This window comes from Erythrolamprus reginae, chromosome 1 (genome assembly GCF_031021105.1).
Source record: "Erythrolamprus reginae isolate rEryReg1 chromosome 1, rEryReg1.hap1, whole genome shotgun sequence".
NCBI lineage: Eukaryota > Metazoa > Chordata > Lepidosauria > Squamata > Dipsadidae > Erythrolamprus > Erythrolamprus reginae.
The window spans coordinates 178825113-178851563 of record NC_091950.1 but is presented as its reverse complement, the minus strand read 5'-3'; the positions used below and the strand labels follow the sequence as shown (position 1 = coordinate 178851563).

The following is a 26451-nucleotide window of genomic DNA, read 5'->3' as shown; positions in this document are numbered from 1 at the left end:
TATTAATTTATCATTCATATATTTTTGGACAATTAAGAGACATTTTCACATAAGAGATTTTTTTAAATGTATGGAGAAAATATATAGAATTACTTAGTGCCATTTCAGATTATGCTGGCCTATATAAATAAAGGACTCTTGCATTAATTTAAAATAAATAACTAAAGTGCGATGGTAAAGTTCATTTGATGGATGATCTCTGGTGAGCCCAGGATAGGGGGTAGTCCTTTATCCTGGTGGTTCTTGACCTCTCAGCGGCCTTCGATACCATTGACCATGGTATCCTTTTGTGAGGGCTAGGGGGTTGGGAGTGGGAGGCACCATTTTACAGTGGTTCTCCTCTTACCTCTCTGGTTGCTCGCAGTCGGTGTTAGTAGCAGGGCAGAGGTTCACCCCTGGGCCCCTACGTTATGGAGTGCCACAGGGGTCTGTCTTCTTCCCCCTATTATTTACTATTTAACATTTACTTGAAGCCACTGGGTGAGATCTTATAATGGCACTGGGTGAGGTATCATCAGTATGTTGATAATATGCAGTTATACCTCTCTACCCCATGCCAATTCAGTGAAGCGGTTGATGTGATGTGCCGGTGCCTGGAAGTTGTAAAGGTCTAGATGGGAGCCAACAGGCTCAAACTCAACCCGACAACACGGAGTGGCTCTGGGCATTTCCTCCAAAGGACCATTCCATCTTTGTGTCCATTGTACTGGGGGGGATGGGGGACTTTAACCCCCTCTGAAAGGGTACACAACTTGGGAGTCCTCTGCATCCATACCTGAGCCTTGATCCTCATCTCTCAGCTGTGGCCAGGGAGACCTTTACCAGGTTCACCTGGTGTTGTGGTTAGCTCTGGCCCAGCTCCTGCCCCAACTGCCCCAGTTGTGGCTCTATTTGGACCAGGAGTCTCTGTGCATGGTCACTCAGGCCGTCATCACTTCCCGTCTCAATTATTGCAATGCACTCTACATGGGGCTACCCTTGGAGAGTATTTAGAGACTGCAGATAGTTCAGAATGCAGCCGCACAAGCTGTCATGGATGTACCTAGATACACCCATATAACGCCAATGCTCCCCATGCTGCACTGGCTGCCAATTAGTCTCTGGTCACAATTCAAGGTGTTGGTTATTACCTATAAAGCCCTATATGGCTTAGGACCAGACTATCTATGGGACCATCTCCTGCAGCATATAGTACCTCCCAGACACCAATAAGATCACACAGGATAGTCCTTTTCTGGGTCCTGTCAACCAAGCAATGCAGTTGGCGGGCCCATGGGGGAGGGCCATCTCTGTGGATGCCCCAGCCCTATGGAATCAACCCCCGATGTCCGCACTGCTCCTACCCTATTGGCCTTACAAAAGGTCGTGAAGACCTGGCACTGCCGGCAGGCCTGGGGACCATGAATGTTAACACGGTCACAGCCAAACTGTGATTGACTTGTATGTATGTGTGTTTGATTAGATAGTTTGCTTGGGTTTTATAATGTTTTTTTTTACTCCTTTTTATTATTTAACATTTGATTTTTTTATCAATGTATTGTATTATTTATAGTTGTACAATACAATGTATTGTATTATTTATTGTTGTAAGGCGCCCTGAGTCCCACGGGATTGGGTGGCATAGAAATCAAATAAATTAAATTTAAATTAAATTAAATTTGGGAAGGATAATACTACACGCAAAGCCAGATTACTGAATATTCTTTTGAATAAAATATTATATTGCTGATTTTTTGAACGTAGTAAGGAATATAGGTTTTAATTTACTTAATTGAATACGCCTACTGCATTATTTAAAATTTTAAAAAGCTGAAAACAAGATGACCATGCATGTGCAGTGCCAAAAACGCAACTTCTGCTCATGCAATTCTCAGAAAGAATTTTTAAAAATAAAAACAGCAACAAAAAAAGAGATGGCGACATCCACAGACCGGCACTGACCAAATTGGCTCTGTGATGTCACCCATGATTTGCTACAGGTTTGGGCAAACTAGTCAAAACCGGGAGAAACCCATCTCTGGTACAGACACATCGCAGCCAGGGGTGGTTTTCACTTACCTTCCCTGTCGGTTCGCACATGTGAGCGTGCACGAGTAGTGTCATCAATGCAAACCTATGATAGTTTTTCCTCTAATTTTAACACTATGCTAATCTTGCAATTCAGTCATCCCATCCCAATATTTGCTCAGCCTATAGACTGAATAAAGGAGGAGAGAGGATACTGACTCTAAACCTGACCAGGATTCTGTCTGTTTTGCCACATTCTATTTTGATTGTGATGTCCTGTCCTATGTTCAGAGTTTGCATAAAAGATGGTTCAGGATTCCTATATTTGTTAAGGACATTTTGCTACTTGTCATGCTCATCACAATAAAATAAAATATAGTCAATGAAGCATTTGACACCTACTCATTGAATTTAAAATTGTAGGAAATTAAATACTTGTATATTTAAAATGAAATTAAGCTTTAGTTCTTATGCAAAAAACGCCAATGTTCTGAGTTAATTTTCTTTAAAACACTGGAAAAAAGCCTCTCTGTTCAATTCTTTTTTACGCCATCTCCTGCAATCTGTTATATATGGACTAGAACTATCACAATATAGTAAGAATAATGGAATTAGCTTTGTCTAAGAAAAATAGGGACAATTACTTACATTGTTCACTTAAGACGTTATAATGTATCTTAAAGCAAAGCCCAGCACAATATAGGACAAACTTTTCATATAATTGTTGGAATCTCAATGAAACTTCAAACTGCTTAAACAAATATTTCATGCAGTAGTTTTTTTTAAAAAAAATGTTTTATCAAATTTGATTTTATTCTGTGTTGATTCACTTAGGAAAATAAGCATTATCTAAGCATTCAGATTTTGGGAGGAAAATAGATCCATGCCATGTTTCAAGCTATTCAAATTCTAATGGAACAAAACTTAAAATGTTTAAAGTATTCTAAGAAAAGGAACAATGAAAAAACAGCATCATAGCAACTCTATCTGTAAAACACAGCATAAACTCAGCTTTAATCCATAGTCTCAGCAGTGCAACGAAACAAGCATCGGGACTGAAGTTCCATCCCTTACATGTACATCATTTTGCCATACAGGTACAAAATGACAGAAGCTGTATTGTAATGTTTATTTTGTCACTCCCACCCCCTCAACATCAATGTGCTAAGCCTTAGAAATAATTCTAAAATAGGATATAGTATACCTGATTTCCTCCCATGCCATGACAGTTGAATATGCCTACTTTTTCATTTTCCTTACGTCCCATGTTATCTAAACATTGGTTTGTCTCAACGTTTCTGATCTGTGGAGAAAAATAAAAACAAGTACATTTCATAATATTTATTACAAGATTTATAGTTAAGGGGAAATAAATAGCAGGAATGTAATGGTTTTTGAAATTACATAAAATTTAGGATGATGCCAAATTACATAAACATGTTTTCGCTGGGTTCAGTAAGTCTCCAGTAAGCGCATCTACTCACTGCCACTAGATGCACTGGGAACCAGGCACTTCTTATTTGTAAATAAAATATTAAGTTGTATTAATCATAGTTTTGTCTTAGAAGCTGCACCACCGTTTTCATTCATCCAAAGAGATAATTTCTATGAAAATTATAATTTCCAAAATACTGCTTTTTGAAAGTGACACTCCTAGATAGCTTTCAATTAAAGATAACAAAAAGAATGTACATTGTGCCTTCTTTTAGTGCTTATATTACTTGCACAAATAAAATTCTATTTCTTTCTCAGCATTCCTTATACAGTGGTACCTCAAGATACGAACCCCTCGTCTTACGAACAACTCGTGATACGAACCCGGGGTTCAGAAAAATTTTGCCTCTTCTTACGAACTTTTTTCGAGTTACGAACCGGCGTTCGGAGACTGCTGGGAAGCCGCGCGGCTGTTTTAAAAGGTGACAGCCGGGCGGCGGGGCTTCCCAGAAGCCTCCCGAACGCCGGTTCGTAACTCGAACAAAGTTCGTAAGAAGAGGCAAAATTTTGCTGAACCCCGGGTTCGGTTCGGGAGGTTGCTGGGAAGGCCCCCAGGCCGGCTGCGACCTTTTAAAAACCCCCCGCCGCTTCGCAGCTGTCTCCTGAAGCCGAACGCTAAAGCCGAACTTCCGCGTTCGGCTTCGGGAGACAGCTGCGAAGCGGCGCGGGTGTTTTAAAAGGTCGCAGCCGGCCTGGGGGGCTTGCCAGCACCCCCCCGAACCCGGGTTTTTTAAAACAGCCGCGCGGTTTCCCAGCAGTCGCCGAAAGCCGTTTTTTTGCAGGGTTTTTTTTGGTTGCACGGATTAATTGACTTTACATTGTTTCCTATGGGAAACAATGTTTCGTCTTACGAACCTTTCGTCTTACGAACCTCCTCCTTGCACCAATTAAGTTCGTATCATGAGGTATTACTGTATTTTAAAAGACCTTCCAAACATTATCCTTGACGAACAGCTTCAGATCATATGAGCAATATTATCAATACAAAGTAAATCTTTGCTATGTATTTCAGCCTGGAAAACATCTTTATTTATTTATTATTTATTTATTTATTTATTAGATTTGTATGTCGCCCCTCTCCGTAGACTCGGGGTGGCTAACAACAGCAAAAAGACAATATGAACAAATCTAACATTAAAAGTAATGAAAAAACCCCCAATTTAAGAAACCAATCATACATACAGACGGACATACCATGCATAAATTTTATAAGCCTAGGGGGAAGAGAATATCTCAGTTCCCCCATGCCTGATGACAGAGGTGGGTTTTAAGCAGCTTACGAAAGGCAAGGAGGGTGGGGGCAACTCTGATATCTGGGGGGAGTTGGTTCCAGAGGGTTGGGGCCGCCACAGAGAAGGCTCTTCCCCTGGGTCCCGCTAAACAACATTGTTTAGTCGACGGGACCCAGAGAAGGCCAACTCTGTGGGACCTAATTGGTCGCTGGGATTCGTGCGGCAGAAGACGGTCCCGGAGATCTTATAGGCAATGCTATTTCTTTTTGTGGAAAACAATAAAGACTTTTTGTACTCAGTGCTAAAAACTGGGCCCATTGCAAAGCTAAAAATGCTTAAGACAATTAAGGTGGATAGTTTTTTAAACTGAGGAAATTGGTAAACAGATAAAGGTAATGGATAGGATTCAGAATGTTATATATGTAGATCATTGCTACTGTCTTTCCTCTGAAAGCTTGCCAAGACTTCCATTAGTTTCAATTCACCACACAATCACTTCTTATTTATATATCCTACCTCCTAAAATCACTGCAAGGTAATCCTCAGTTGCTGGCCTTTTGCTTAGCACCCATTCAAAGTTAAATTTACAACAATGTTGAAAATAGAAACATAACTGATCCTCAAAAGTTGAAGCTGTCACAGCATCCTATGGTCCTATGATTGCCATTTGTAACCATCCCAGCCTGCTTCTGACAATGGGGAAGCTGGCAGGAAGTAGTAAAGTCAATGGGAAAGCTGATCGGAAGTTGCAAGTTGAAGTCATATAACTTCACCAAAGGGACATATTGATGATGGTTGCAGCATCCCGGGGTCACATGATCGCTATTTGTAACCTTCACAGCCAGCTTCCAACAAAGTCAATGGGGAAGCCGGCAGGGATTTGCAGGCCTATGACACCACACTTAATGACCTACACTGGTTTGCCTAATAACCTGCAGTCAGAACTGATGGAACTTGTAAGTTGGTGCAATCACGTGATATTGTGCTTAATTATTGTGTCACTTAGCAATGGACCTTCCAGTCCCAATTATGGATGGTAATTGATGACTTCCTGTAAAACTGTTTAGTCTGGCAAGTAAGGATATGTAAGCTGATACAGGAGGAAAATTATCTTTCAATTTTCTTGCTAAGAACCCTTTCAAGGTACACCATCCCAGTGTTGTCCTCCCATTTGCTCAGAAATTAAACCACATAAATTTATTCAACATTACATGGTGTTCTCTGTGTGGTAATTTTTTTCTTTTGTAGCTCTAAGACGAAAACCCGTTTTACCTTTACAGTTGCATGAACCATACATTAAATGGCAGATTATAATGACCATCCTTTTAGAAATATGGAGAACTGTGTTATTTTTCATGCAGCTGAAAATGTCTACTTCAAATAACAATCACCGAGAAGAGAATCACATGGAAATCTCTTTTAAATGTGAATATGTTAAATAAGGAGCATAAACTCAGTCTTAAAGTAAGAGATCATATTTTGCTCCACTTCTTTCATTAACGATAATGAACGAGTTCCAAGTTCGCTCGTGAAATGCCCATTAAGTAAAATGTGATACATATTCAGGCTATCCATTCCAAACATTTTTTAAAAACGAATATTAAGATATCTAATGTCGGAACTGTAGGCAATTTCTGCCTAAGCATTTGGACAATCCTTTTTAATGAATCTGGACTTCAATTAGTAGCTTTTATTAAAGCAGAGCTAAAAGAATATAAAAAGAGATATCTATTTCTCAGGGGGAAAAGTAGTACTTGATCAAGATTTGTTTATTAAGTAAAAATTGGGCAAGCTTCATTAAACTAATTAAGGACTTCCTTCCAGCAGCTTTAAGATTTCATGCTTCATAATTTTCATTTCTGAATGTAAAAAAGATATCTAATCAAGTAAAGTGATAATTTTTTAAATGATAATACTCTAGAATAGTGTTGGTGAATCTTTTCGGCATCAAATGCTGAAACAAGAGTGTGTATGCACGCGCACCAGAAACAGGAAGAGCAGCCACCCGATCCGCATGTATGTGTTGGGTGGCTGCTCTTCCAGTTTCTGGCACACGCATGCGCACCAACCACCTGGTCTTCCGGTTTCCAGCATGTATGAATGCAGGAAGATGAGCTGGCTGGTGCTCATGCACTCAGTGAAAACCAGAAGATCATCTTCCCAGTATGCATATGTGCCCTGGGTGGCTGCTCTTCCAGTTCCAGCGCTCTCATGCACGTGAAGACCAGCTAGCCGGTGTGCTGGAACTCGGAATAGCAATGACTTGTATGCTCAGAGAGATGGCTGTGCATGCCACTTCTGGCATGTATGCCATAGGTTCGCCATCACGGCTCTAGAAGATCTAGATGCTGACAGCATTATAAACCAGACTGGTTCTTGCTTTAAAAATTACTGTGAATGTACTCAGTATAAACTGGGTGTAACTTCAGGCCTAAACTAAATTACATTGACTTATCTGAGACATTTTTCATTTTAAAAAATACATTCTTATGCAACCCCCCCCCCTCCCATATTCATACCTCTCCAAGGGAATAATAACGACGTGGAATCTGAGAATCTGGATACACATTTTCTAGGTACCACGAAAATGGTTTACATTTCAAGTTTTCTCTCAATGCTTTTCTGATTGATACATCTCCGTAATCCACTTTGACAACTCCTATGTTGTTAGGGGAGGAAAAAGAATATTCAATATCCTTTTAAACAAAACCAAGTCACAGTTTTAGCACTTAATTATACAAATTTTACAATAAACTATAAACATTACCTCTAGGTCAGTAAGACATAAACAATATGCATAATGCTGTCTTCTTACTGTCATGCTATTGCTCAAATACTTTGTTATATTTATATACCATCAGGAGTTCAATGTAAGCACTCCTTTCTCCAACTTTTCTCAATGGCTACAAATTCTGTGAACTTAGTGAGTCTGAGAAAGAATGACTGCCTCTAAGTCACTCAGTGAGTCTCTTTGTATGAGTGTTCAGATAATTCTCATTTAGTGACTGAAATTGGGACTGGCAACTTGATGATTAAACACAGTGGTTGCTAAATGAAAAATAATATGATTATGACTGTGCTTATGGTTTTACTTCAGCTTTCCTTTGTTTTTGTTAATCAAATGTGAGAAGAATTAGGGTTAAGTTGAAATGGGAAAAATGGACAAATCTTATAGCCATTTCTCCACATTCTCTTGTCCTTTGGAATGATCATCCCAGCCCTGTGATGATTAACCAAAAAGGAATTAAAACTGGAGAGGAAGGGATCTCAAGAGAGTAAGTAAGCACACAATGAGGAATATACACTGAAAGCACTATACTCGCACCAGTTGTTTGTCCAGCAAGTCTACACTGCAAGTCACAAGGCAAACAAAAGCCTTTAGTGTCAAACTTGCATTGTCGGGTCACTAACCAGGATTCCCCCCCAACTTTGCTAAATTGGCAGGGCCAAGGCCAGCTCAGCACGTGATGCATCTAGTCTGTGGGTCACGAGTTTGACACCCTTGCTTTAGAGTGAAATTGATTAGGATTCTGTTAGCATCAGAAAGCAGTACCAGCTTGCTGGAAGACTCTACGCAACTAATAAAGGTAACAACTGAGATTGTTAACTTGTAGTTAGCCCTTTTTTTATTTAAGGGATGTCTCCCAGTGTTTTTAACAACCAGTTGTCTGTGGGTCAGATGACTTCGAGTTGGCCATGCCCATCTAGGTTTTATGAATGCTAACACCTATGCATGGCTGAATGGTGACTGACTGATATGTATGCGTGTTTGATTGGATACGTTGTCAGGAGTTTTATAATGGTTTTTTTCCCGTTTTTATTATCTATATTTGACTTCTGCATCTTTGTATTGTATTATTCAATATTGTAAACCGCCCTGAGTTCCATGGGGATTGGGTGGCATAGAAGTCTAATAAATGAAATGAAATGAAATGAAATTACATTTTGGGGCTCCCAATGTTTTCTTTTCTGTGGGAAATGAATCCAAATGGCTTTTTGAGTGTTTAAGGTTGCAGACTCCTGGTTTAGGCAATATCTCTGTGCTGTGAAGAGGTGGGGGGGGAAAGGACAGGACAACACATATTAACTGAATGTTATGGTGAATACAAACCTGAGTGTAATGGAATGTGAGAAAGACCGGTCTGTGAAATGGTGTCTAGGGAGTGGTCAATTAAGAAAGGGAATAGCGTGCAGCCACATAATAGTTAGGGCAATAAGCTCAAAAGGAACCCTTCCTAGTTTCTTAGGCTATAAAGCAGTCAGTGAGAGATTTGTACTTTCAGATTTACAAGATTCTGTTAATATAGTCTTAAAATTAAGCAGAAGTATTTCATCAGGTCACGCTTACTGTCTAGTTTACCTGGGAAACTGACACTGAGACAGAGGTACCATTAATTTCATAAATGGGACTGCTCACAATTTACTTTTTCATCATAACTGTAACTGCAAATGATTGCTGTCCGCGGCAAGTGCTAAATAAGGACTACCTGTTGGCTTGAACCTGGGGTTCCACACATTAAATATTATTAGGTGTACATATATTGGGTGTATAGATGTATATATTGGGTATTATAATATATCTACAGATTACTCAATTGGAATAAGAGTAATCAGAGAACAATCTAGTGTAACCCTTGAACACATTCAACATAATTTCTTTTCTGGTAAACTTGTTAATTCTGATAAATTTGTAGAAGATTGCAGTCTTTTATGAATAGCACCATTCTTCTAAGGGCAGAAACCCTTTTCAAGTTAGCAGAAATTATGTTCCTTCCCTTGCAGCCAGTCTACAGCACACATAAAATCTTCTATAATGTCTCTCAATTTTCCAAAATGGTTTTTGGGGCTACATGGGAGTTACAGAAAAGAAACAATGAGGTGTTTTATGTGAGTGGTATCAAAGCACATAGTAATTATAATAAAGTTACCAAAGTATGTTTACAATCCCCAAGGCATCTCACAACCTTTGAGCACTTTTAATGTTTGGGAATTGAAAGTTGAAAAATTTGACATGCCCTATAAATGTTTACAACCTTGGCTGAGCACTGATCATCATATCTAGCATAGTATATTTCATCTTTAGAGTAAATTATTATTAGCTTCCTTAGAATGCAATCTGAAATAGTTCTTAAATAGCATACTACTGTCAAAAGAAGAATATCAGCAGCTAATAAATTCCTACAAAAACAAATGCTCTTTATTACTGATATTATGTATTATTGATATTATGTAATAGCTTGGAGAAGAACCATGTCTCATCCTATGGCAAGATATTTGTTTAGTAGCTCTGCAAGAGAGAAATTTTAAATCACTGAAACTAACTCAAATTCCATAGTTCTTAAAGAGTTAAAATTTCCACCCATCCCTCATGATACCCACATATCTATTGCTGCATCCCAATACTCTGGAGTTCCAGTCTCTCCATGGTACACCCCCTCCCCCCCAGCTTGCTCTTCTGTGGTCCTGCAGTTATATTGACAATCAGGACCATAGGATCCCTGTTGCTCAGAAATACAGTCATGTGTTTCTGTGTTTTACGTCACTTTTGAGATGGAAATTCCAATTGCAAGCTGAGTAACTTCTTCCTGGTATTCTCTCTCTCTCTCTCTCTCTCTCTCTCTCTCTCTCTCTCTCTCTCTCTCTCTCTCTATCTATCTGAAAATGTGTTATGGAACTGAAATACAACAATATTTCATTCTCTATTCTCTATATCAAGCATTGCTAGCATAATTATGATAATTACATTGTAATTCTGTTCTGATCGTTCACGCAGGTACTCATTTAATGATTGGTTGCTCAGCAATCATTCCAAATTAAGTCAGACTTCCCAGACTACATACTACCTATTTTAGAAGTTCTGATGCTTACAGTCCCCCACCCCAGTCACATACCGGTAATTGCATTTTGGGTACTTGCTAATGGCATTTATGGTCACATGAAATTCAATGGTGAAAAAAGTAAGGTTCTACATTTAGGCAAGAAAAACAAAATGCACAGGTACAGTATATGTTGTACCTTGCTCAATAGTAGTAACCTGAGTGTGATCTTGGAGTCCTAGTGGACAACCATTTAAATATGAGCCAGCAATGTGCAGCAGCTGCCAAGAAAGCCAACACAGTTCTAGGCTGCATTAACAGAGAGATAGAATCAAGATCATGTGAAGTGTTAATACCACTTTATAAAGCCTTGGTAAGGCCACATTTAGAAGACTGCATTTAGTTTTGCTTGCCATAATGTCAAGAGGATGTTGAGACTCTAAAAAAGAGTGCAAGAAGAGCAACAAAGATGGTTAGGAGACTGGAGGCTAAAACATGAAGAACAGTTGCAGGAACTGGTTATGTCTAGTTTAATGAAAAGAAGGACTAGGGGAGACCTGATAGCAGAGGACACAAAGAAGAGGAAATCAACCTATTCTGCAAAGCACCTGAGGGTAGGACAAGAAGCAATGGGTGGAAACTTATCAAGGAGAGAAGCAAAATAGAACTAAGGAGAAATTTCCTAACAGAACAATTAATCAGTGGAACATCTTGCCTCCAGAAGTTGTGAATGCTCCAATACTGGAAGTTTTTAAGAAGATGTTAGGAAAACATTTGCCTGAAGTGGTGTAGGATTTCCTGCCTAAGCAGGGGGTTGGGCTAGAAGACCTCCAAGGTCCATTCCAACTCTATTATTCTTTGTAATACCTATGACTTCATTCTGGTGGGTTTTACCTGTTTTCACCATTTACTTGGGATCCCCATCAAAAACCACCTATTGGGACAAAACAACTATCACGTTTCCTTATTGATCGCCACAAAAAACTCCTGTAAAATCAGGAGCAGTTAATATATCTTTAATCCTCCTTCTCACCATTTTTCTATAAATTCATCTTGAAATCCTCAAGTCCCCTTATTCAACAGCAAAAGTCCAATAAGAAGGAACACAGAAGGAACAGCTTAAATATTTATATCTGTATTTCCATTTAAACAAAATTCCCCCTTTACTCTCACTGTCCAAAACAAGAAAATAATTCACACCATAGTTTTCTTGATAAATATCTACAGATGTTTGAAGGATATCAAAATCAGGGAATTGTATCAATGAATCAGAGATATTATATTCCAATGTGAACCCAATTATCTGGAGGGAAGCTTAATTTTCGACAACCTCTATATGATGCAGAATGAATGAATGAATGAAAGCCCATCTGCCCATACGATAAAAGGATAATGAAAAAAAAATCAACGCAAAAGCAAAATTTGTTAATTTCAAAGCAGACTTATCTTTGCCAATAAGAAATACATTTTATAGTATATCATTAGAAACTTATATAATTTAATTATGGTTAGTGAAAAGCTTATGTTTACCCTTAGCATCCAGCAGATGGAACTGTTTTCTCATAGAAAAGCAATTTCTAGAAACAAGAGGGTTTGATGATATTTGATTGAGCATAAACAAGTTCTCGAAATGAAAATCTATTTTCATATCTAAGTTTCAAACAGTGATGCTTTGAGGTTTTTAAAATTGAATTATGTAGATCCATAAAATTAAATGTTTGGGGTTTTTTCTCTCCAAAACTTTCTAGGATACATGATCATTTAAAACTTGGCTATAAAGCTTTATAAATATTTCACCATGGATAATTTAGTACTAAATGCTGAAACAAACATTTAATTAATTAAAGGGAATAGTAGAAGTAAGAGCTTTGCAGTAGACAACTCATAAAGTGTTAAAATGAGGATATTAACCAACACATTCCTATAGCAAGGTTTGTATGTGACGGTAGTTGTTTTATCCTATTTGATTTTTTTTGTTCTCCCCTTAAATTCTGTTTGCATAGGAACTAACCCTCCACACTAGGAAATTAAAACTCTTTCCAGCAGCCAAACAATACTGCCAGCTCTTGTATGACACCCCTAACATCACAACAATTTGGCTACAATCTCAATGTTAATATAATCACTGTTATTAAAACTATTAAAAATACTGCATGTCTTCATTTCCAAAATCTCAAGCAATTGTTTTGATGTATTGAAAAAGCCTTTAGGTCTTCATAACCCAACAGTATCATAAACACACCATTATTTCCTAATTATTAATGGCCTCACTTATTTTCTCTGACATGGAACGCCCTATTCTGTAATTTTTGGTATTAAATCAAACTAGACATGTCAAAATCATTCATTAATATGTAGGCTTGTGGCAAACTAGGAAGTGAAGAGAAATGTTTGAAGAATAGTTTCCGGGCAAAAAAATAATAACTTCCGTCGTTGCTTCTTATGTAGCTACCTGAATCAACTTTGAAATATTTCAACTTTATTCTAGTCATTAGATGTTCTCTAGTAAATAAGGAAGGGAATATACAAAACCTCAGAAGGACTGATGTAAAAACACACATTTTTTACTATATTTTAGGCATTCTACCCCAGAAACTAAGAAACATTTCCTTCTTCAGTACATTTTTACTGCAGTTTCAAATCCAGAGATTATGAGCCTCAGGAGAACACTGCCTTTGACCTAGGCAGTCTTCCTATGGGTAGCAAAACCATCTACATATATATGCAAATATTATAGCTAAACAGCAGGAATAAAACATAAAAGAACAATTACAGAGGGGGTGGGGTTTACAATCATAAGCTAAGAGTACAAAATCGACCTCTTTTAATACCAGCAGAAAATAAAAACTCTCAATTTAATATCCTGCAGTTGTCTAGAATTACTTCCCGCAGTTCGTAAAAATTCTATCCTGTTTCTCTTTAATGCCATATGTGTTTATTCTGTGTCTGCTAATCTCCAATAACTATATTCTCTGTGGGAACTTATCCACAAAACAAAAAAGTCTACCCAGTTACATGAACAGACTTCAGTAATTCTGCTTTCAAGAACAAAAAAAGATTTCAGCTTAAGTATTTGGGATCTGAGATGAGAGAATCTTGTTGTTAAATATGATTGGGAAAAAATTGTTTTGATACAACTGTATAGATATGATACTTGGGCTTATTGAAACAAGGAAAAGGCTAGTACTGATTTAATTCCGGAATAATCCTTATTATTCCATCTGGCTAACATAAATGTGTACTTAAAAATGATGTTTTTAAAAGGATGAGTTATGTTTTATTGTGGACCAATGGATTCATAGGTAGTGTTTTTTTTTTAATAAGAAGATACACATGTTTGTGTATACAAACCAATGAAGGTGGCAGGGAAATAATATATCTATTATTATTATCTTTGCTATATTTATACCCCCTAAAGTCCACAGTGACATGAAAATCAGAAATAATCTGTTTCTCTACAGCAGGGCTGTCAAAGTTCCAGCCTCTGGGCCAGATGTGTCATGTGCTGGCCAAGGTTACGCCTGGTTTAGCAAAGGAGAGGAAAGTCCCAATATGTCACATGACATCACCGTAACGACATGAGTATGACACCCCTGCTCTACAAGTTTCCTTGACCTACGACCACAACTGGGAGCAGAATTTCTGTCACTAAGCAAAGTAGTTAATCTTGATCTTACCACATTTTTGTCATGGTGGTTAAGCATATCACTGCAGTTGTTAAATGGATCACATAATTGTTAAGCGAATCCAGTTTCCCTCCTTGACTTTGATTTTTTGGAAACTGGGAGGGTCACATGGCATTGGGATATTGCAACTGTCCTAAATACATGCCAGTAGCCAAATGCCCAAATTATGATCATGTTGTCATGCTGTATATTGACAGCCCCTCAGAGACATTTAGTAATGAAACAGTTAACTAATGTGTGCCTTATTAGATCCTCCTATTATGATGCAATATCCTGCCAATCTCACTCAACTTCCTCTTTCTTCACTCCTCCACACCCCTTCTTCTCCTGAATCTCTATGATGTAAGACGTGTATGTTATGTTGTCCCTCGAGACAATCTTTTATTTGTTTATTTCTGTTTTTTTAAATAAATATCTTGTTTTGAATAAATGACTAAGGTTTTTATCCATCGACCTCCGCGGGGTTAAGGTCCTAACAGACTTTAATTTTCTTTCAAACCGCGACACATGTGACCATGTGGATACTGTGCATGTGCGGAAGTGCTATAGTTTATAGAAACTGTATTACGGTCTCCTCTATGAGTCCTGAGAGTGGTGGTCCCAGGGTTATTCCTCATGATAGGGGATAGGCAGATTTGTTAAGGGTATTGATACAGATGCCAAGTAAAATTCCCTTTTGCAACTGACTGATGCACATGGTGTTCAAGTGGTGCTCCAGATGTTTTGGGAATTACACCCAAGATACCTGTTACGACTTTGCTTTATTTTGCCACAGTTGTACTACTTATTATTGTTATTACGGTCCATCATATAGTCAGCCAGATGTTTAGACTAGACTGGCATTTTTATCCACCTAGCGAGTCCTTTCCTAAGTTCTAAGATAGGAAGATATTCTTGTTTGATGGTGCAGAATGTAAATTGTTTCAAGTAAAATTCATTCATTCATTCATTCATTCATTCATTCATTCATTCATTCATTTATTGTTAGAGTTGGAAAGGACCATGCGGGTCATCAAGTCCAACCCCCTGCCTAAGCAGGAACCCTATAGCATCCTAGCCAAATGGCAGTGCAATTTCCTCTTTAAAATGTCCAGAGTATTGGAGTTCACAACGTCCGCTGGTAGGTTGTTCCACTGGTTGATCGTTCTGACCATCAGGAAGTTCTTCCTTATTTCCAGGTTGAATTTCTCCTTGGTCAACTTCCAGCCGTTGTTCCTCGTCCGGCCCTCCGGTGTCCTGGAGAATAAAGTGATCCCCTCCTCTCTGTGGCAACCCCTCGTATACCTGTAGACTGCTATCTAATAATAAGTTAATTATTATTAATTATTTGCTCCATCTCCATGATCCTCAGATCAACAAACAAATGTACAAAGGACCCCTCCTTCTCATCTCCTATCAAAATCATTTTTATTTTTAGGTGCCATTTACTTAGCAAGTTTGCTCTCTAGAAACTGCCTTAAGTATCCCTAAGCCATTCATAGCTCTCAATAGGAAGCAATGCCCCAATCACACAAAACAGGTAGGGAGTCACCCTAAGTAAACCATCATCACCAACAAGTAACAGCACTCAGGATACAAACATCACTAAATTTTCTCTCCTGTATTCTTCCGTTTTCCTCCACTTCCACCTTACGGTTCATTTGATCTCTGAAGATGACACTGCTAGTTCCTGCCCACTCCACGGCAGCTGCTCAGTATCACTCTAATGCCTTCCTCCCCTCTCCATTTTTTTGGAATAAATGAAAGAAACACTTCCATCTGCTTCCATATATAATCAAAATCCTGCAATGTGATATTTCATCAGTAGAGGGAGGTGTGGTACTAAAAAAACCCACCTCAACAACCTTTACAAATGAAAAAGGATAGGATTATCCATTTCTGTTGAAGGAGTGCAGCTATCATGTTTTACACCCCTAATTTAGAGATGGCAAGTAAAAAGTAATCTTTTGAACTGAACTCAGAAATGATTTAGGATTGGTGTAATATAAGAACTGAAATGTGGGTTTCCCCACAAACTACTTGGCAATTTCTCTAGTGACTGAAATTTCTGAATTCTCTGCAAAAAGGATGCTGCAGTTTCTTTCTTTCTTTCTTTCTTTCTTTCTTTCTTTCTCTCTTTCTCTCTCCTCCCTCCCTCTCTCCCTAACTCCCGTCCTTCCCTCCCTCCTCCTCCTTCTTCTTCCTCTTCCTTCCTCCCTTCCCTTCCCTTCTCTTCTTCTTCTTCTTCCTCACTTCCCTTCTTCTTCTTCTTCTTCTTCTTCTTCTTCTTCTTCTTCTTCTTCTTCTTCTTCCTCCTCTTCCCCTTCCTTCCTTCCTTCCTTCCTTCCTTCCTTCTTTCTTTCTTTCTTTCTTCACTCATCTTCCCATAGGGTAATTCTGGGCAGCTTACAATTTTAAAAGATAAAACTGTATATATAAACTAATATAATATAAAAAGACAAAAGATAATACCTAAAATGTGGGAAGGGAGGAAGCAGGATGAGCTAGGGAGAGATGGGATCTAATATTAATCTATCAACCACCCCCAACGTGAAGCTCCTCCTTTGGAATCCCAAACCAATTGGCAGAGTTAGGACTTTAACTTCTTACAGAAGGTCAGGAGGATTAAAACTGACTTCACCCCATGGGGCAAAATGTTCCAGGGGCAATGGCAGAAAAGGCTCTTCTTCTGGACTCCACCAGCTAGAATACCCTGGCTCAGTGTTTCCCAAAGTGTGGTACATATACCCCCAGGGATACGGGAAGAGTTTAGTGGGGGCACACATTCAGAAAAAGTTCTGAAATACATCTTGCCTTTTCCAACTTCATATTTATGTGAAGTTGCTTTTTCAGCATTAGAAACATGGAAGATTGATGGCAGAAAAAGACCTCATGGTCCATCTAGTCTGCCCTTATACTATTTCCTGTATTTTATCTTAGGATGGATATATGTTCATCCCAGGCATGTTTAAATTCAGTTACTGTGGATTGACCAACCCCGTCTGCTGGAAGTTTGTTCCAAGCATCTACTACTCTTGCAATAAAATGATATTTCCTCATGTTGCTTCTGATCTTTCCCCCAACTAACCTCAGATTGTGCCCCCTTGTTCTTGTGTTCACTTTCCTATTAAAAATACTTCCCTCCTGAACCTTATTTAACCCTTTAACATATTTAAATGTTTCAATTATGTCCCCCTTTCTCTTCTGTCCTCCAGACTATACAGATTGAGTTCATTAAGTCTTTCCTGATAAGTTTTATGCTTAAGACCTTCCATCGTTTTGGTAGCCCGTCTTTGGACCCGTTCAATTTTATCAATGTCTTTTTGTAGGTGAGGTCTCCAGAACTGAACACAGTATTCCAAATGTGGTCTCACCAGCGCTCTATACAACGGGATCACAATCTCCCTCTTCCTGCTTGTTATACCTCCAGCTATGCGGCCAAGCATTCTACTTGCTTTCCCTACCATCTTACTACACTGTTTACCCATTTTGAAACTGTCAGAAATCACTACCCCTAAATTCTTCTCTTCTGAATTTTTTGATAACACAGAACTGCCAATACAATTATTGGATGTGGAACCGCATCTCAGATCAAAATTAACAACCAGGGAACCAAATAATGATGATCTGTCATCTCAGCACAATTTCATCCTTCTCATTGATCCAAATAAATGTTATTTATAATATAACTTTTACTTATATTTTATTATGAATAATTTTATTTTTCATTTATTATTATTTTGTGTATGTACCAAAAAAGAAAAAAAATAAATATATTTTGATTGTTATTAAAATACATCCTTTTTTTTTTTTGATGAGGGGTACTAAGCGTTACGAAAATTATAGAAGGGGTACATATATGTCAGAAGTTTGGGAAACACTGTCCTGGCTGATGGAGTTCCCACAGCATGCCTCCTCTGCCAACATGGTAAGGTGAGCTAATCCCAATTGGATGAGACCGTTCCTTAAGTCAGTGTTTCCCAACCTTGGCAACTTGAAGATATCTGGACTTCAACTCCCAGAATTCCCCAGCCAGCAAATGCTGGCTGCGGAATTCTAGGAGTTGAAGTCCAGATATCTTCAAGATGCCAAGTTTGGGAAACACTGACTTAAATAACCTGGGCCCATGCATGAAGGACTTTAAAGATAATTACCACCATCTGGAAGCAAACTGGCAACCACTACAGTTTGCAGACCATGGTATTACATGGGTAACCTTTTGGGCCTGAAGTACCGCCAGCTCTGTTATATCCTGCCCCTCAAATGGACCTGTCCCATATAATTATTGTGGAATTACTCCAATATTATTTGCTTGGGAATATTGACAACAAGGTTATTACCAGGACTGCTTTAAAAGAGGCCTGCCTGCCATTGTGTTCAGACAAGAAGCAAACACAACTTCCATTAAAGACGTAATGACACTCTATCCGTCAAACTGGTTCTGAGTGGTTAAAAACAAACACATTACGGATTACCTCCATGCTCTCCGGCATTGGAAGAGGAATATCATCTATAACTGCTCAAATAGCTTGTATTCTAACTGTATCCATTTCTCTTAACTATGACTGGTTCTAATAGCCTCCTGCTACCATGCCACTGGTCATAGCTAGCTCAAGTACTCCTAACGTCAAGTTTGTTAGGCCTCTTTGAGGAAAATTCACTATTGAGAACTTTTTATTGAAAATACCATTCTAATAATCAATTTTGTGGAGTACAATGATGACAGAGAGATAAACTGACTCTGTACTTTCATTACTTTCAGGCTCTCAGAACATAAAAAGGTAAAACGACTCAAGCTTTAAAATGGCCCCCACAGACTCATCAACTGCTGATGGTAGAATATACCCCCGAGGTATTTCCAGAGAAAATGCCTTCAGTTTATACTGAATACATTCCTCAACCTTATCTCTGAAAAAGACTCCACGAGAATTAATCAGCAGGGCGGATAAGGCACTATTACTGTATATCCAACAGTATCTTTCAAACTAATGCCAGGTATATATCTATGCACTGAATTCCATCTGCTATTTTTTTCACAATCCACAGTCAAATTTGATGCTATATCTGGAATATACCTAAAAAGTTATCTCCTTCAAGAAAATAATTTGCCCATTGCCTTCTTCGAGAATTTTCTTTTTAACTTTCCAGTGTACCTGAATGCCTACTCTTCCTTTTAAGCACTAACATCGATTGAGCCATATTTGCTTTCTAAGATCAAGATCTCTATCAAAGGCCACTTTTATCCAGGCATGTTTTATTATTCAACCCAAATTACAAACTAATCTTTCCAGGATAAGTTGTGGATATAAGTCCTGGTTTGTCAACTCTTCTTATTTATTTATTACAATTACCCTTTCACTCAGTGTGATCCATGCCATGTCAAATCTAAAAAAAGAGGACAATGCTCATTTTAAAACTTTCTTCACATAAAGTTCTGGATTTTAAGAAATTTGTGCAAATCTCACAATCAGCGAACATATGCAAATATATTGCATAACATTCAATAATTTACCTATTCATCTATTTTCCTATTATATTTGGTTTTAAGATTAATTTTAAAAATTGGGATTGTCTACCTATCTCTTATGAATGACTGAGAGTTTTTTTTAGTTCCTTCCTCAGTTCAATATATTAAAGCACATTCCTTCCTCATCAGTCTTTGGTGAAAAGCAAAAGATGACTTCATGAACTATTAAACGAAAATTAAATCTAATCCTATTCTACATATATATACACTTGTGGTGTGACTCCTGCTGAAGGACATCCTTACATCTTTTCCCCCTTCCTGGTAAGTATTTGCGGAAATGAAAACCAGCACACACTTCTATCAAAATCCAGCTCTTCCTTCTTGATTAAGGTTACATGTACTCTAGAGTAGAGGTAGTCCTCAATTTATAACATACACCACCATCCCTCCCCAAAAAGCTAAATTCAAGATGGTTCCAAAGTATGATGCATTTTGGGTGTTCAGCAACTAATCACAGATTTCAATGGATTGCAGTGCCCTATGGTCATGTGACTTCAATTTGCTTCAACTTCCTGTTATGGTTAGCTCTGGCCCTGCTCCTGCCCCAAGGACTGTGGATGTGGGGGAGACATCCACATGCTGCAGGCCTGTTTTGCCCCCGCCCCCCCGGTGGAATCTGATAATGAAGGCTCCTCTGACCAAGAAGACATGAGTGTGAGGGAGGAGGAGAGTGTGGCAGACAGCTCAGAAGGAGATCAATTATCTAGCTCCTCCTTGGATTCAGAACAAGAGTTAATGATACAGCCACGCATGCGGAGAGCGATGCATAGGCAACAACAACTGAGAGATTATTATCAAAGAAAATGAGGCCACCTGTGGTTGGGTGGGGCTGTGGTAATTAATGAGGCTGCTATAAATAGCAGCCTGTGGGTTTGGCCATTGCGGAGGATTATCTGATCGTTGTGTTTCGTGACTGCTTTACTGACTTTGACCTTTTGTGTGCTGATTTTCCCCCGCTTTGAAACTAAACCAGAGCAAAGTGTGTTTCACTTTGTGAAAGGAGAAGGAGTGTGAATTGCCTCACACCTGCAAACTAAGTATCACAGAACTGATAAGGGACTTGTACAAATTAACAGTTTGTTTGGAGACGAGTGCTCTTTGCTATACCAAAAGAGGGCTTAGGTTAAGTGAATTTTCATTATAAAGAACATTGTTTTGAATTTTCAAACGTGTGTGTGTCTGAAATTGTATCTGTGCATTTTTGGGAGGATTCTACCAGAGAGCTTGACAGAACACTTCCAGCCAAAATTAGCCCATTGTGAATCATGACCACTTTCGCTTAATGATGATGGCATTTGCTTAACAATCATCACAAAAAACTCATCAAACTGGGTTCAGTCATACAATGGCCTGCTTTACAACTGTCACATGATCACAACTGCAGACTCCATTACAATTGTAACTCGAAGACTACCTATATATGACACACACTTTGAGGCGTATCTGGAATTTGAAAGTATTTATGCTTCTTCAAACACTTTTGCCCAAGTATGTCCATCTGGTAATGAAAAAATATGGAAATGGAAAAATATAGAGAATAGGGCATCTTTTCTGGAGCAGATATGTTCCTTCAATCTAGAAACACTGCAATGTGTTTTCTGTATTTTACGTTAATATTTTATAATTTTTCATTGATGGAAGGAAAAAGATTACATAGATTAATCTTAGAAATGTACTTTAACTAACTAACTTTAAATGAAATGAAACAGTTTGCAGTGGTTAGAGTGCAGTACTGCAGACTACTTCTGTTGACTGCCAGCTGTCTGCAATTCAGCAGTTCCAATCTCACCAGGCTCAAGGTTCACTCATCCTTCCATCCTTCTGAGATGGGTAAAATGAGGACCCAAACTTGCTGGGGGTAATATGCTGACCCTGTAAACCCCTTAGAGAGGGCTGTAAAGCACAGTAAAGTGGTATATAAGTCTAAGTGCTATTGTTATTACTATAGATAAAAATACACCCCCCCCCAAAAAAAAAGTTAGAAAGCTAAGAGAAACAAAGAAGGATTCAAAGAGAAAAAAAGGAAAAAGGTAGCAAATTCCAACTTTTTTAAATTTTTTAAAAAATTATAACCTCAACCTTTTGCTTCACATTTCTCAACATTTCGAGCTGTTTCTATAATAACATTATTCTAATAATTAAAAACCTAAAATCAAAGGTTTGTTTTATTTAAGTTTTGAGCAAACAAGTTTTGCTCTAGTGTCAATAATGTTTTTTTAGGGGGGGGGGTCACTCAAAAGTCATGCAGAGAAGCATCTCTGCTTGTTTCTACATTCTCCTTGAGAAGGCTACAACATGAATTATGTTAGCCGTGACATACTGTATATTTGGATTACATTGTAATTAGCAGAAATAAGTTATCCTTGTCATCAGAAGCAATTTATAGTAAAAACACTTCTGTCTGGATTCAATCTCCCCTTACCATGGCAAAGATTCCCTTATACTGAGTTTAGAGCAAAAAATCCCAAAGAAGAAAAAATTCCAGAAGAAAACAATGGAAAAGTGCATCTATCATATGACTGTCAAAAAAGCTCCTCACCCATGAAGTCAGCAAGCTGGTCTTAAAGGATAATTTCCTCTGCATAAAAAGCTTCCTTGTACTGTGTAAGCCAGTGGTCCCCAACGTTTTTTCCACCAGGGACCAGTTTCAGCAAGACAATTTTTCTATGGCCCGGTGGGGGCGGAAAGGGGTGTGGTTGGGGGCGGGATTAAGCATGGGGGTGCTGGTCCTCCCCGCCCCTCTTTCCCGCCATCGCCCTGTGGCCGGCAGAACCTGCCTCCCAAGCCCTCTTGCCCAGCGGGGGCTAAGCGCTAGAGACAGGGGGTCAGGCTGGCCCTCCTGCCTCCCCCCAGCCAAAAACGCAAAAGCGCCCCGCGGCAGAAGCCAAAAGAGGCTTGAGCCTCTCAGTCCTTCCCGCCCCTCTGTCCATCGTCCTGTGGCCGACAGAACCTGCCTCCCGAGGCCTCTTGCCCAGCGGGAGGCGAAGCGCTGGAGGGAGGGGGTGGCGGCATGAGGGCCGGCAGCTGCTGACTCCACGGACCGGTGCAACATGCCCCGCGGCCCGGTACTGGTCCGCGGCCCGGTGGTTGGGGACCCCTGGTGTAAGCAAATACTTGGAATTCTTTGAAATGCAAATATATATTGTATGAAGTAGCCTTTAAAGTGACTATGTTGCTTTCCCCTTAAAGTGCTTACTAGGAGGTTTATAACATTTATAATCCATCTATTAATATTATAGTACCATATTTAAAAATGAGGACTTTGAACTTAATGTGATCTCACATCAAAAAGGGAAAGCAGACAGAAAAATAAGATCCGGACAAAAACCTTGGAGATATTTTCCAATGTGTTGAAGTTTAAAGTTGCATAGCCATTTGAGAATAAGCCTGGAGACCTATCTGATATATGTGGGCACATTCACAACTATGTATTCTTATACACAATGAAATGAATATTAATTAATTATAAAGCACAACATCCCATTTATAAAATTAACTGACTGCCATCTTAATGTATGTTATTTATAACATACATTTGTAACCTAATGGAAAAATTCAATTTTGCCCATGCCCCTCTATCCAGTGATAAATGCACTAACACAAACTCCAGGAGGGAGATGGGAAAGAAGAGACAGCTTATTTGTGAAAAGAAGAAAAAAGGACAGAAAACACCTAGATGGAGGAGAAAGAAAAAAGAGAAAGAGGGAATCTTGCTTGAAGTGTTGCAAAAAATGTTAAATTCACCAGAGAAACAGACCTTTTATTGTTGTAAAGGGCAAAACTGTTTCCCTGGAGAGCTTAACCTTTTTTGTAACACCTCAGCAGAGACCTCTGCAGTCTGTTGCATTTTTTATCCATTTTTTAAAATTTCAATAGCTTCAATTCTTACCACCGAATGTAAAAGGAGCTGGTAATTTTGGAATGAGTGCATTTAAAAATCTCTTATTCCCATCCTCTCGAGAAATAACCATTTGTTCAGTGATTCTTGAAGCTCACAACAGTGGTGAATGAAGGGACTTAAGACAAGGTTCTTGCTGTTGCAGTGTTGCTGTAGACCACATGATTGCGATTCAGATGCTTGGCAACTGGCAGGCAACTATGGTGTTGTGGCATCTGGCAGTCACCTGATTGCCATATCCAACCTTCATTGCTGGCTTGCATAAGCAAAGTCAATGGGAAAGCCCTCAGGAGCTCACAAATGGTGTTCAAGTGATGTGGGACATTTGTCAATTGTGCAAAATACAACTAACAATGGCAACTGGGACTTCCACTATTATTATTATTATTAATAATAATAACAATAACAACAACAACTACAACAAAAACATCATCAACAACAACAAAAGATTTAAGTGCCAAAGCCCACTGCAACAACATAGTCAAGGAGGCTTCAAGAGTAGTAAACCTAATCCTACGTAGCTTCTGCTCTGGCAATCTCACACTACTTACCAGAGCTTACAAAACTTTTGCCAGACCCATCGTCGAATACAGCTCATTTGTTTGGAACCCATATCGCATCTCAGACATTAACACCCTTGAAAATGTCCAAAGATACTTCTCCAGAAGAGTCCTTCACTCCTCCATTTGAAATAGAATACCCTACGAGACTAGACTTTCAATTCTGGGCCTAGAAAGTTTAGAACTAAGACGCCTTAAACAAGATCTAAGTATTGCCCACAAGATCATATGCTGCAACGTCCTGCCTGTCGGCGACTACTTCAGCTTCAACCCCAACAACACAAGAGCACACAACAGATTTAAACTTAATATTAACCGCTCCAAACTTGACTGTAAAAAATATTACTTCAGTAACCGAGTTGTCGAAGCGTGGAACTCATTACCGGACTCCATAGTGTCATCCCCAAACCCCCAACACTTTACCCTTAGATTATGTACAGTTGACCCATCCAGATTCCTAAGAGGTCAGTAAGGGGGCGAGTACAAGTGCACTAGAGTGCCTTCCGTCCCCTGTCTTATTGCTCTCCTATATCTCCTATACCTTTCTTCTATTCCTATATCTCTTCTTCTATTCTTTCATTGATACGTTCTATTACTATACCTTCTTTTCTATTATTTCTTAGATATATTTTACTATGAGTATCTCCTCTATAACCTTTGTAATGTATTTTACTATGTGTATATAGATATATACCCACTAAAACCCTCATTGTGTATTGGACAAAATAAATAAATAAATAAATAAATAAATAATAATAATAATAATAATAATAATAATAATAATAATAATATATTAGATTTGTATGCCGCCCCTCTCCGAAGACTTGCTACCGTTAAGTCAACAAAGTTGTGTTGTTGTGTTTTATAACTATATCACTTAGCAACGGAGTTGCTGATCCCAATTTACTGTTGTTAAGCGAGGACTACCTGGATATCCAGTCCTAACTTCAGATATCTCAAACTCCTTAAATAAATTTGGATGACCGACAGCCCTGATGAATGAAACTAAAATACAGAATCAACAATAAATAAAACTTCTAAAGTTTGCAGATGGTTTGGAAAGGGTCTAGCCCAGTGAGGGCAAACCTATGGCACAGGTGCCACAGATGGCACACAGAGTCATATCTGAGAACACACGAGGCATTGCCTTGTGTCAGCTCTAGCATGTGCAGGCTACTCAGCTGATTCTCGGGCTTCTTTTCAGCTGTTTTTGCTTTCCCCTCATTTCAGGAAAGCCTCCTGAACTCTAGGGATGGTGAAAAACAGTCCAATGTGCCAACCGGAATTTAGTGAGGCCTGTGCACATGCGCATGGGGCAGTGTGTGAGGTTGTACGCATGTGCAGGGGGCAGTGCAGGGTTGTGTGCATGCGCAGGTGGATGGAATTGTATTATGGGTGTGGGCACACATGCACACACTTTCATGCTCACACATATTCTTTGGGCACCCGAGCCAAAAAAAAGTTTATCATCACTGGTCTAGCCATCTCTGAACTTTGCTCTACATTTTTGCCAATGAAAGTACAAAGCAGGAGTCAGTTTTCAGAGCACTTTGCCTGCATGAGTCACTGGTGAAGGTCAATTCTGTGAACTACTCTCAAAATTCATGCTGGGCTTTGCTTGCACTTCATCTCTGTATGTCTGAGAAAGTGAGCCTTCATAGCACTCTCATTCTTGCACAAGCCTCTTTTTTATTAAATTAAAACTACTAAGTTGTCCAAAGTTCTCCCTCTCCAGGATCTCAATCCACTGTTTCAAATTACATGCATCAATGTATCTTCCCTCAATAAATATTTTTTTCCATCGCAAAACTTAACAATCACTCATATGTGAATATACCCTGTGTTCTGCCAGGCTCTCTGGTAGAAGCCTCCCAAAAATTCACGGGTACAAATTTCAGACACACACATTTGAAAATTCAAAACAATGTCCTTTATCACAAAATTCAAAAGAAACAAAGCACCCTTTTTGTATTGCAAAGAGCACTCTTCCCGAAAACAACCTTGCAGGCTGTACAAGTCCCTTAATCAGTCCTTAAGTACTTAGCTAGTAGCTGTGAAGAAACATCCTTCCTCCCATGAAGTGAAACACACACACTTTACTCTGCTTTGGTGTCAAAGGCGTTAAAAATCCACAAAAAAAGTTCAGAAACAGAGAGGCACAATCCTGAAGAACTGCGATCAGATAATCTTCCACAACGGCCAAACTAGCAAGCCGCTATTTATAGCAGCAGATCTAATTACTGAAGCCCCAC

The 26451-nt window shown here is 38.9% G+C and overlaps 1 protein-coding gene across 1 annotated transcript in view; it reads right to left on the bottom strand.

Annotated features, from left to right (window-relative positions):
• The window catches only part of GALNT13 (polypeptide N-acetylgalactosaminyltransferase 13), a 290475-nt gene that overhangs the window by 38069 nt on the left and 225955 nt on the right, over nt 1-26451 (bottom strand). Inside the window, exons 9-10 of the mRNA XM_070731536.1 lie at nt 7253-7392; nt 3212-3310 (exon numbers count right to left, since the gene is read on the bottom strand). Coding sequence (XP_070587637.1) covers nt 3212-3310; nt 7253-7392 — 239 coding nt within the window. The remainder of the gene's footprint in view (nt 1-3211; nt 3311-7252; nt 7393-26451) is intronic.